General features: G+C 36.6%; 1 protein-coding gene across 2 annotated transcripts; it reads right to left on the minus strand.

Annotated features, from left to right (window-relative positions):
- Positions 1-2,420: 2,420 nt before the first annotated feature.
- Positions 2,421-10,973, minus strand: LOC119190001 (BTB/POZ domain-containing protein 17-like). Of its 2 annotated transcripts, none has more exons than XM_037440948.1 (13): positions 10,743-10,973; positions 10,089-10,229; positions 9,366-9,463; positions 8,482-8,563; positions 8,047-8,166; positions 7,614-7,765; positions 6,443-6,559; positions 5,723-5,835; positions 4,733-5,010; positions 4,227-4,343; positions 3,779-3,867; positions 2,944-3,087; positions 2,421-2,591 (listed from the first exon to the last, which is right to left on the minus strand). In XM_037440948.1, exons 1-13 carry the CDS (start codon positions 10,824-10,826, stop codon positions 2,492-2,494), a joined length of 1,635 nt encoding a protein of 544 aa, XP_037296845.1. In that variant the 5' UTR covers positions 10,827-10,973; the 3' UTR covers positions 2,421-2,491. The 2 variants fall into 2 exon arrangements, with proteins under 2 accessions (XP_037296845.1, XP_037296844.1); XM_037440947.1 differs by having other exon boundaries at positions 2,423-2,594.
- Between the last annotated feature and the right edge of the window lie 1,185 nt (positions 10,974-12,158).

Here is a 12,158-nt window from a genome sequence, read left to right on the forward strand (position 1 = left end):
AATCGCAGCTTATCAAAATCCATCACAATATCAGTTCTAACAAAAGTAAAGGCATGCCATATGAAGAACTACTGAAGCAACAAGATGAGAAAGCCAAAGAATATTCTGCGGCCATCCGACAAGAATCCACTGCTCACTTCCGCAATTTCTGTAGCTATCAAGGCAAAGAGAAAAAAATAATAATATATATTGTGTAATGCACGATAAGGTGAAACGTGAATAGCTGCCTAATCAGTATATATAATTTGTATTGTGTAAAATTTTGACTTAATTTTATATAAGCATAATCTATGACTTTATACTATTTTAATTTTCTAACTCAAAAGCGGTAAAACCAATTAATATTCCATTAACACGAATGCTGGCATATTACTTTGTCACATAACTGTACATAGATGCTATCTATACTATTATATAAAGCTGAAGAGTTTGTTTGTTTGTTTGTTTGTTTGTTTGTTTGTTTGTTTGTTTGTTTGTTTGTTTGTTTGAACGCGCTAATCTCAGGAACTACCGGTCCAAACTGAAAAATTCTTTTTGCGTTGGATAGCCCTTTGTTCGTGGAGTGCTATAGGCTATATATCATCACGCTATACCCAATAGGAGCGGGGCAGTAATGGCTAATCTCAGGAACTACCGGTCCAAACTGAAAAATTCTTTTTGCGTTGGATAGCCCTTTATTCGTGGAGTACTATAGGCTATATATCATCACGCTATACCCAATAGGAGCGGGGCAGTAATGGTTAATCTCAGGAACTACCGGTTCAAACTGAAAAATTCTTTTTGCGTTGGATAGCTCTTTGTTCGTGGAGAGCTATAGGCTATATATCATCACGCTATATTCAATAGGAGCGGAGCAGTAATGGCTAATCTCAGGAACTACCGATTCGAACTGAAAAAATATTTTTGTGTTGAATAGTCCTTTGTGGAGTGCTCAAAGTTATATATCATCACGCTATGACCAATAGGAGCGGAGCAGTAATGGCTAATCTCAGGAACTACCGGTTTCAACTGAAAAATTCGTTTTGTGTTGGATAGCCCTTTATTTGTGGACCGCTATAAGCTATATATCATCACGCTATGACCAATAGGAGCGGAGCAGTAATGGCTAATCTCAGGAACTACCGGTTTGAACTGAAAAAATCTTTTTGTGTTGGATAGCCCTTTGTTCCTGGAGTGCTATAGGCTATATATCATCATGCTATAACCAATAGGAGCGGAGCAGTAATGAAACATGTTGCAAAAACGGGGAAAATTATGAGTTTTGAGAGCTTCCGTTGCCTGCGCTGCGTAAACGGTTAAAGTTATGCAACAATGATGTATGACGGGATTGTTTCACTTAAAAGTTCTAAATAATATAACAAAAGTCCCCCGCTGCATCTGTCTGCCTTAACGTGTTAAACTCAAAAACTACCTAACGTATTAAGATGAAATTTGGTATGGAGACAGTTTGAGACCCTGGGAAGAACATAGGCTCCCGGGAAACTACTATTTTTATAACGGAAAACTTTAGCCTGAAAAACTTTATAACGCGGGCGGAGCCGCGAGCAAAAGCTAGTATCTGTATAAAGAAATTATTGTATTTTGTAGATTTCTAGTTAATTCTAAGTGAAAACGAAGCGTGCTCTCGAAGAGAATCCCGACGCGACCATGCTTCGCCTTAATCGACAGTGTGTAATCTATGTTAATTTAACTCGTTATAACTCTGTAATATCTATAAACATCTTATACTATTATCCTAAGCTTTCAAACTTACTATCAGTACTCTAACAATTAATAAATTACATAGGGGGAGAAAAAAAAAATTATCATACTTGCCTTTCTTTCTTTAATTTATTATGTATAAAGAATATTGTAATATAATCTTAATTTTTCTCACTCTTCATTAGTACTCTTATTACTCTTATTAATTGCTATCTTGGGAAAAAAAAATTATAATAATAAATAAATAAATTAACCAATAATAACTTCGAATGGAAAATTAAGATTGTACATGAACTGATTCATTGATTGATTGATTAATTACTCAAAACAAAACAAAAACACACTGAATTACTATATAACTAATTAACAAATAATTAATATGCAGAATCAAATTAATCAATCAATCACTTTATTCACTGTCATATCGGCGGTCACTCTGAGCGATAACACACTAACTCGCTCTGAGTGATCGCCGATATGCAGTCCTTATCCTTATCCTTCCTTTCCCAATTCCTCCTTCCTTCCCCTCCTAAACTCCCTTGGCCCCTGCAGTTGTTAAGCCGGGAGGAACCAGTATACCGTTCGCAGGTTCCTCCCGGTGTTGACTGCGGGATCAGCCGCTTAAAAAAAAATCACTACGGCACGTTTTAAAACTGTGTATGGTGGTAACTATTCGGTCGGATACAAAATACATCCTACTGAATTCCTTACCTGGAAATTAAAACCCAAACAATCTCACTATTCGCAGTTAAGAAAGCTACTTGACGTCTGATGATGGTGTATAGCAATATCACTCTGAATCGAATACACTTACCCGCAGCTGATCTCGGTTGGGTCCCAGCAGGTGCTTTGGTTCGGGGAAATCACAGCTCTCTGTGCATTTTGAACACCTTCTGTTGGAAATAAAATATTCAATTATGTAGGCTCCTTTCGACCTTTAAGGTTCTTAAACCGCACAAGAGTTGGGGTTCTTCTTGACAATAAAAAAAAATGTTTCAGTAACTACTGCAAAATTTTTAAGTGCTTAACATTTTTGTTTCGTAAATTTGTACAGTTGCATTTCGAATCAAATTCGATTTTCTTTTTTTTTCAAGTCAAACGGGGGTTGATATGTTTATTGTAGGGAATGCAATCTCGTTCTCGCGAGATCTCGTGCTTTACGAGACTGGATTCATGGTCTCGCGAGATCTCGGTTAGGCCTAAAATCTCGCGAGATTGCATTCCCCTGTATTGTATACTGACTTGTGGTTGAGTCCAGCAGGGGTAGCATGCGCGGGATGTGTGGCGGAGGCGGGATGCGTGGCGGCGGCGTGTGGCGCGGCGGCGGGAGAGTACAGCGGCGTGTTCAACGAGTCGAAGTCTAAGGCGCCGTCGATGTTCAGCATCCTGCACACACACACACTATATTACTGTCACACCATTGACGTATATTCTATAGACACGAACGTCCATACAAACTATTTGTTCAAAATCTGAACTAAAATGGCAACCAAAACGTCACTGTTGTAATCAATTTATTCACTTGTACAACAAATAATTTTACTTATTTAACTAATATTTTTTATTCACATCCAAGTTTGCACTTAGACTCGCGTTTTTATATTATGAGCGCCATTCCGTATACAACTAAAGGCATCAATATTGACACCATTCTAAAATCAGTTTGAATTCAAGTCAGTTGAACGCAATTAATGTTCGGAACGCCAAATCTAGTACGTAGTATATATATATCGATGTGTCACATTGTCAGGAATGGGGAAATAATAGCCGACAAACAACTTGAGCACATTGCCCCGTAGTGTGGAATTTTATTACTTTACTATAGCTACACTTAAAGTAGTTTGCCGGCTGCCATACTAATGTCATTAGATTTTTAAAAAAACACCGATCTGGTACGAGTTTGTGGTCCTTACACAACTTTCTTATGGATACAAGAGAGGTAAACAGTTCCCTTGCAACATCTTTCAACATGAAACATTACTGGCATTAGAAACAGTTACTCGAATTAAACTAAATTATTTTTATAGTTGAGTTTATTTATCAATACACACATTCTGAACTGAGCTAAGGTACTGACCTATTCTGAGCTGAGAATCGATGAACGCGCTCCACCACCGAGGAGACATGTTCCACGCCCTTCTGCACGCCCCACACTAAGATACCGATCTGAAAATACATATACTGTCAGTAAAAAAAAACAAAAGCAATACATCCTTATAGCAGTACTTACGAATTATATATATATATATATATATATATATATATATATATATATATATATATATATATATATATATATAGATATGTTGCGCAGTCGCATTCACATATTTTACCACATTATGTTCTATGATTCGCAAATTTATTCACAGATTACTGCACTCGTAAACACTAAGTTAGAACATTATACAGAATAGCGCCAACACATCGACATTATTACCATACTTGAATAGGAATAATATGAAAACCGAGTCCACAAGAATTGCCTCCTGGAGGTACAACTGTTAGTAGGTGATGAACCCACTGACCTTGACCCTGACGTCGGGCTCCAGCTGGTGGATCAGCCCGTACGGACTGACGGTGTGCTCGGGGCTGTTCTGACACGTGATGGAGATTCGAACTGTTCGCAACACCACCTCCGGCACCTTATATCAAATGTTACATAAAAAAAAATATCTTAATAACGATTGAGTATGAAGTAAAGAATTAAAAGTTAAACAACATTGTGTAATAAATTTAATTTATTTTTATTATTTAGAGTGATTTTTTACATTAATCGTCAAAATACGTATAACCGACCTAATCGTCATCTAAAATACATTTACTTATACCATATCGAGGAGGTGCTAGTCATAAAAAAATTCTAATAAAGAAAAATATAAAAATGGCACCATCAATTATTATTATTCTTTCAAACAAATATTTTTAACGCCAGCTGTCGATTAAAATTGTGAAGACAAGATCTTACTTATCTACCACTTCCAAGTTCTTGGTTTATTCACTTAACCAAAAAAAGTATGGCAACACTACTCACATCATAAGTCCCGGCCCACACGATCAACAAACTCTTCCTAAACCACACTCCCTTCGGATACAAATCCACCGTCCACTCGAGGAGTTTCTCCTGCGGCGACACGTCCGCTATCGACGGCCTGGTGGAGAATATGAAGGTCCTGGTATGATAGCATGGGAGGGAGTGGAAATTGTCCACTGCAAGCACTGAACCCCAGGTGTCTTCGGTGTAGAGGCGCGGCGTGAACAGCATGCGCCCGGCTTCTGTTTGCTGGACCTCTGCTACGCGCTCGTATTGACCTGTATAACAATATATATAATAATAACAGCCCTGTATGTACTTGCCCACTGCTGGGCACGGGCCTCCTCTACTGCTCAGAGGGATTAGGTCTTAGTCCACCACGCTGACGTAGTGCAGATTGGTAGACTTTATATACCCTCAAAATCGTTATAGAGAACTTCTCAGGTATGCAGGTTTCAGATATTTTCCTTCACCGTTAAAGTAAGCGATAAATCACAAAGAATAAACACATAATTTTAGAAATGTCAGAAGTTTTGTGCACTTGGGATTTGACATTGTGTATCTTGGATGGAAACTGTCAAACACTGTTCGGAAGGCAATTTACAATATTAATGTAATGTGCCCTTGTGTTTTGAACCTGCGGACATTCGTCTCGGCAGTAAATTCCACACTCACTCGCCACTTTTTGTATTGAGCTGTAATACTATAATTCCATTAATCATCCATCGCCGACAACTGCCGAAAGGCCAAACTTTTTCATTGTTTTTCTATCTAAATTATTTAATAACATTATTACATATATATATAAAACTTTCAATTTTGATAGAATTCAGTACTCCGGATTGATAATGAGTAGGACAACCCCTTTTATCCAATTCAATAATCGAATCTGATACCCTATGGCTCTTGTAACGGATACGCAACACAACTATGTCACAGTAGCAATAAGCAAAAATTTAATTCAAATTATTGAGTAATAACTAATCACACCTGACTGGTAGCTCATGGCGATCGCCATCCTCTCCATGAAGAACTCTTTGTGCTCCTGTATCAGCGGGCACAGCAGCAACTTGGCAAGTTGTTTGGGACACATCATTGGAAACCTAAATAAAATTATAGTGTAATTTTGTATTGTCAACTCTATAACCGAAGAAATACCGTATAAAAAGATACTCGAATTAAATAAACAAATCCAATAGCTTTCAATCCTTAGGTTCGACAGTGTAGCAGCTGTTTTCAAAAAATGATCCCAATCTCAATCTTCAATCCGATTCCGAGAGTGAACCAATCAAAATAACACATTTGTAAGCATGTCAAAATCACTTTGTTCTGATTGGTCCATTTTTAAGATAGATTTAAAAAAGGAATTTGGATCGTTCATTGAAAATGGCGTTAAATGAACCAATAGTAAAGTAATATGACATTCTTACAGATAACTTATATGGAGTGCTTTATTCTTACTGAGATGTTACAAATTTAGGATTGGAACAGTAAAACATTAAAAAAAAGCACATCCAAAAAGACTGCAGCCTTCGAGGTCACAGCCGATCAAATATTTAATTTAAAAAAATATATTATTGTAAAAAATAGGTAGATATTGTAATTGTGACTCTTCGGATAATCAACACTTTAGTCGGCCCCTAAAATAGTTTTATTCCAATGTCTAACATTCGCCTAAACATAAATCATCATACAAAAATAGTGTCATACCTAATATGCGAGAAGACAGCTGCGACGAGTGACTCCCAATGCGATTTCTTCTCGGCCTCGCTGAGATCGCTCGCGTCCAACTTCTCGCGCTGCTTGTTCAGCCACCGGACCACGAACCTAGGCAGTTGTACTCGTCAATTATAAATTAGGTAGGTACTTTACTACATTTAACATATTGACATGAATGACATTGAATGATCTATTTATCAGTGACCGCCACGCTCAGAGCGTGTCGTCCCGCACTGGCGTGTAGTAGCGCGACTCGAGCGACTGAGACAGCCTTAGGGACCTATCACTTGCGTACCCAAAAAAAACACAACTACTGCATGAGCCGCAGTCAACGTGTTAAAATAAAAATCGATGATGGGGTCTAATATCCCTTTTTTATAAACAAACTCAATAGTTATCTTTAAATCGATTCTAAGAACGAACTAATAAGAAAATATTCCCTTCAATTAGAGAAGTGCCGCAATTCGGCATCGCGCGGATCCGAGCAGCTATCTTAGGGCAACAAAATGCTTGGGGCCGTCTTGTATGCGCCGGAAAACACCACCGCAGGTTTTGTTCAGTATGCCGGTGTGAGATATATAGAGGTTAGGGACTCACAGGGGTAGTGGACTCGGTCTAATACTCGCTCGGATGATGCTATACTCCCAAGTGTCGACATTGGGCCGTAAGACCGGTGAAACCAATATAACCGTTCCACTCACGGCCCCAAGTAATGGTAGCGTTAGCGCGATTTTCGACGAAAAAGAAAAAGGAGGGCTATTATTATTATATACTAGCTGACCCGACAGACGTTGTCCCGTCTTAACTATGAATTTGCAGCGCGCATTCTGTCAATCGCTGACAGTTATTTCAAACAATTGACAGTTATATAAAATTAATATTTTCGTTAAGTTTTCTAATTTTCCGCGCATATTTTTTATTTTTTTCTTTCATAAGAACCTTCTCCTGACAATAATAAACACAAACAAAATTGTGAAATCGGTCCAGCCGTTCACGCGTGATGGCGTGATCAAGGGAAATAGGGATTCATTTTTATGTATATAGATAGTCAGGCAGGCAGTTGAGACAACTGATAATGCCGGTATCTCGCTATTACTACTAGTTTTCATTTGCAGCTAAGTACAGAATTGTCTAATCGGTCCAGGTCAGGTTAAGAACTCACTGGTAGAGACTCATCTCGTTGTGCAGCACGAGGTCGCTCTGCTGCAGCAGCGCCACGAGAGTCTCTCCCTCCAGCTCGCCCAGCTCCGTCTCCGCGCCGGTGCTGTCCGACCACACCCACTCCAGGTTCCACTTCACAAAGTTCTGGCACGCCTGTCACAAGTTGGTTTAAAGGATGTAGCCATAGTAAAGGTTTTATAAAAGATTTTGGAGCGCTAGCATATGGTATAATCATGCAAAAATTCGTACAACAAAACTTTATTTTTTAATCTCTCACAATGTATACAAACATTATGATAGTGAATGCTTTAGACATTTTCGACTCAAATATTATCTCCTTAATTTTGAAGGTCAAATTCAAATCACCAGAAGTAGATAGCCAATTGTGTAAGACATAATACCTTGATAATGAGTGCAATTAAATTTTAACTCACCTTGGCGACCTCATTGTGTCCGCATGCCATTGTGTACTGCATCCAGGCGATGAGCTGCCCGCGCTTGGCCGCGTGCGCGATGTGTTGCGACATGTAACTCAGGCATAATGATACCAGATCCTACACATACAAAAAATATCGCAAAATTAACAAAATTATGTTTCATGTTGAATAAGAGTAGCATATTAACTAGCCCTTTATTTAATTAGCCCTATATTATATACTGTCCCACTGCTGGGCCCTGGCCTCTTCTAGTACTGAGAGCGATTAGGCCTTAGTCCACCACGCCTAGTGGCCTAGTGCTGATTGGTAGACTTCACACACCTTCAAAATTCCTATAGAGACTTTACTATATGTGGTGATAAAACTAACAGATACCATGTACAAATCATTAAACGTGCAAGTGCATAAACAAGTATAATTATCGGTAATTACCTTAACATTATATTTATCAGCAAGTGATAACACGGGAAGCACAGTGTGATATGATATCCTTATCTGGCCTGTATAAAAATACCTGGAAAACAATTCATACTCATTAAGTCCAGACTAGTTCAATAACAAAAAGTTTATAAGTGACAAACACTATACTTCACTCAATCTCCAATAAGGGGCCGTTCAAGTACTACATAACGTAATTTGGAGGGAACAGGAGTCTCGTAAAATGTACGATGCGTTTCAGGGACGGGAGGGAGTCTTCGTACAACGCGTTATATAACATAGGTTTTTTTATTTTAAAACAATAACAAAGGTAATTTAGGAGCTTTCTGGTACTTTGCGTGACATAATTGTGAATATTAGAAAAAAATTACACTTTAGAGTTACGTAACTAGAGGGGGCTAGGGCATAGGGGGCGTTACATAGGGGGTATAAAATCTTCAAAAATTACGTTACATTATCCTTGAACAGCCCCTAACTACATTGGAATGATGATAATAAAAATGAACCAATCAAAAGAAGGACTTATATATGTGGATATAAGAATGAAACTTTATTCTGGTAAATTCATCTCTGCTACTGACATTAATGTATTGAATAAAAAATCTCTTATTAATTGCCAAATACAGCTATTAGGATAAGAGACTGAATTATTGCTGAAAACTATGAAAAATCGCGGAACATACATGGGGGTGATTCAGATACCCCAAGGGGTGCTCTATCTCTGGGCCTCCGCTTGACACAATTATTTGGGACACCCTATTTAAATTATTACAGATGCTTTACCATTGTCAGAGAGCAATTTTAACCCATATAGCATCAGAATGTTTGCCGGCAAACATTCCGATGCTTTAATGATTAATAAATAAAAGTGTATTTACTTTAGAAAATGTGGAAAAACTGAAGCTGCTGTGGGCGTCTCCTGGAGTACAATCCGACTCTCGCGCCACTCACTCCACTCTCTGTTCATTAACATTACCTGCAAAATGTATTTGTTTTATATTAAACCTACTATTGCTTTACATTAGGTAGTGTCTGAAAATTTACATAATAACTATCGCTAAACTAAAATATGTAAATGTGTACATAAAAAATATTTATTATCATGTATCATTAAAATGGAAAAAATTGTAAACCTATTTTATTGGTTTTCTTTATCAATATGATAAGCGTTTATGCAAAAGTATACTTTTAAAGGATGCTTTAAAGAGGACTGTTGTAAAATTTAATTTTAGTTGAAGTTAAAAAAAATATACATTGACACTTGAAAGTCATATACTGAAAATGAATTATATAAATATTTTGAATCGCCATTTGTTTCTGTGTTATTTGATCTAGGTTTTGTAGGTCTAGGACAATTTTAATAACATTAGACTATATCTTTATAAAATAAAAAGTTATAATTATAATTTTTATGAACTTTAATATTAATATCAAAATTTTAAAGTACCTTACTCAAAAATTTACTGAGTGTCGCTTAGATATGATTGCCTTGCAAGCGTTGACATGTACTCTCTTTTTAGTGAATAAAGGTTTTGATATTTGGAAATTGAAATGTTTTTAATAAAATCAATTAAGTGTCCTTATATCTGTAACATGCCCACCTGAAACACCTCACTGCTGGCACATAGTATGAGTCTATGGGCTGGATACCCCACCCCAGCCACTTCCAAGGTGAGGTCACTCATCAGCTGCTCAGCGTAGAGTGTCGCTATCTTGAGCAACACGCTTTGTGAGTTGTCAACCTGAAATAAATTATTAGTTTTGAGGTGAAATATTAATACATTCTTATGCTGCATTGGTATAAATAGGGCTTCATAAAACAAAAGCAAGTTTTCATTATAAGATGTGATTGTCTAAGCATATTGGCTGTAAATATGGGCTGTGCGCCTGTAGACCCTAGTTTCAATTATCAGATAATTCTTGAAATTCAAACATGAGGAAAATATAAAATGAATTATTAGAATTAAGGATGGAGAGCTTAAAAATCTATAAATAATGTGATGAACACTAAACAAATATATCTTGTTTATAGCAAATAAATTTATGCATGATGTCAGAAGGGAACAAGCATAACAATTCGGATTATAATGAAAACAAACCAATTGAAAATGAAATCACATAACACATCACTGGAAATAATTATCATTAACCATGCAAATTAAAACATATGAATGCCGTAATAAAACAAAGGGACAATAAATGCAGTATGTACTTATTAGAATAAAGCGCCTGAGAAAATTATGAGGGACTCTTACCTCCAAGTCTTCATTGGTATCCTTTTCATTGGAATTTTTCTCTGACCCCGAAAAGGCTTTAGGTTCCGTTGTTATGAAACTCATTTTAAATTGTGTTTTATTTCTTACTCCATTCACATTAAAAAAATAAGAATAATGTTCTTAAATAATACTACAAAATGGAATATTCATTTTTATGCTGTTTACAGATTGGTAACAATTGACATTTGTCAAGTGTCATATCACAACTCATATGACAAATCTATGTATTCGATTTTTAATATATAAGTCAGGGAATGAAATATAATTTATACATTAAGTATTATGGTTTGCTTTAATTCCCTTGATAATAATATATTTAATTAACCCCTGAAAAAAGAAAAGAAAATAATTTATTTTTATTTAAATTACCTATATTTTACCATTTGCGTAACATGAAACGTTACGGAACAACTGTCAAAATATATCAATTCGGTCAATTGTCATAAATACGAACCCGAAAATTTTAAACTGAGTGAATAATATGTAATTTAGTGCTAACTGCATATTCATCCACCTAAACTAAAATGACTCGCAATATGGGTGATGACAGTATATTATTAAGATTATATAAAAGGAAGTACATGATAGTACTGACCACGTTAACAGTTGCAAGTTATATTGTTTATCAAGTGTGTTTATTCTTCACAATATCCGATCCGTCGACTAACAGATTCACGCCTTTAGTGGATCGTTTAGAAGTGAAGGATATGAAGCATTTGCGCTCGGAAGCCGATAGATATATAAACGAGAACGGTGTGATACGAGGTGTGTTCTACCCATACATGAAGAAGTACCGGCCAGATTCGAACAATGAATTTAAATGTTTGAATTCCGAACAGAAAATACCGTATGACCTTATAAATGACGATTACTGTGATTGCGAGGATGGTACGGACGAACCCAGCACCAATGCATGCCCCAATGGCATTTTTTACTGTGATTTCCAGCTATACGAGAGCCTATGGCTTTACACCAAGTAGCGTCCAGTAGAGTTAACGATGACATATGCGACTGTTGTGATGGTTCTGATGAATTTCTTCACTCTAACACAAAATTGCTGTCGCAAAGCTCTTCCAGGCACTACAGGCATTATGTGACAAAATGTCCCAATATTTGTCAATAAAGTCATATATGTAAAGGTTTTAAAAGTGTTCCAATATACAGACATTATGAATGTTTGTTAGGTTTTTAAATATATAGCAAGAGTTTGTCATTCAGGCAGCTCAGCTCTTATCACATGTAAAATAATTCATAGATATCCATGAAAACATCTTGCCACTGCAATTATAAAAGTCGTTAAATAATTTAAACTTTGAAAACCCACAATATCTGGTAAAACTATCCGACATTTATATAATTCATTCTTTCCATGCCATGTTACAATGTAAATCATAA

The sequence above is a fragment of the Manduca sexta genome, chromosome 21 (genome assembly GCF_014839805.1).
Source record: "Manduca sexta isolate Smith_Timp_Sample1 chromosome 21, JHU_Msex_v1.0, whole genome shotgun sequence".
Lineage (NCBI taxonomy): Eukaryota > Metazoa > Arthropoda > Insecta > Lepidoptera > Sphingidae > Manduca > Manduca sexta.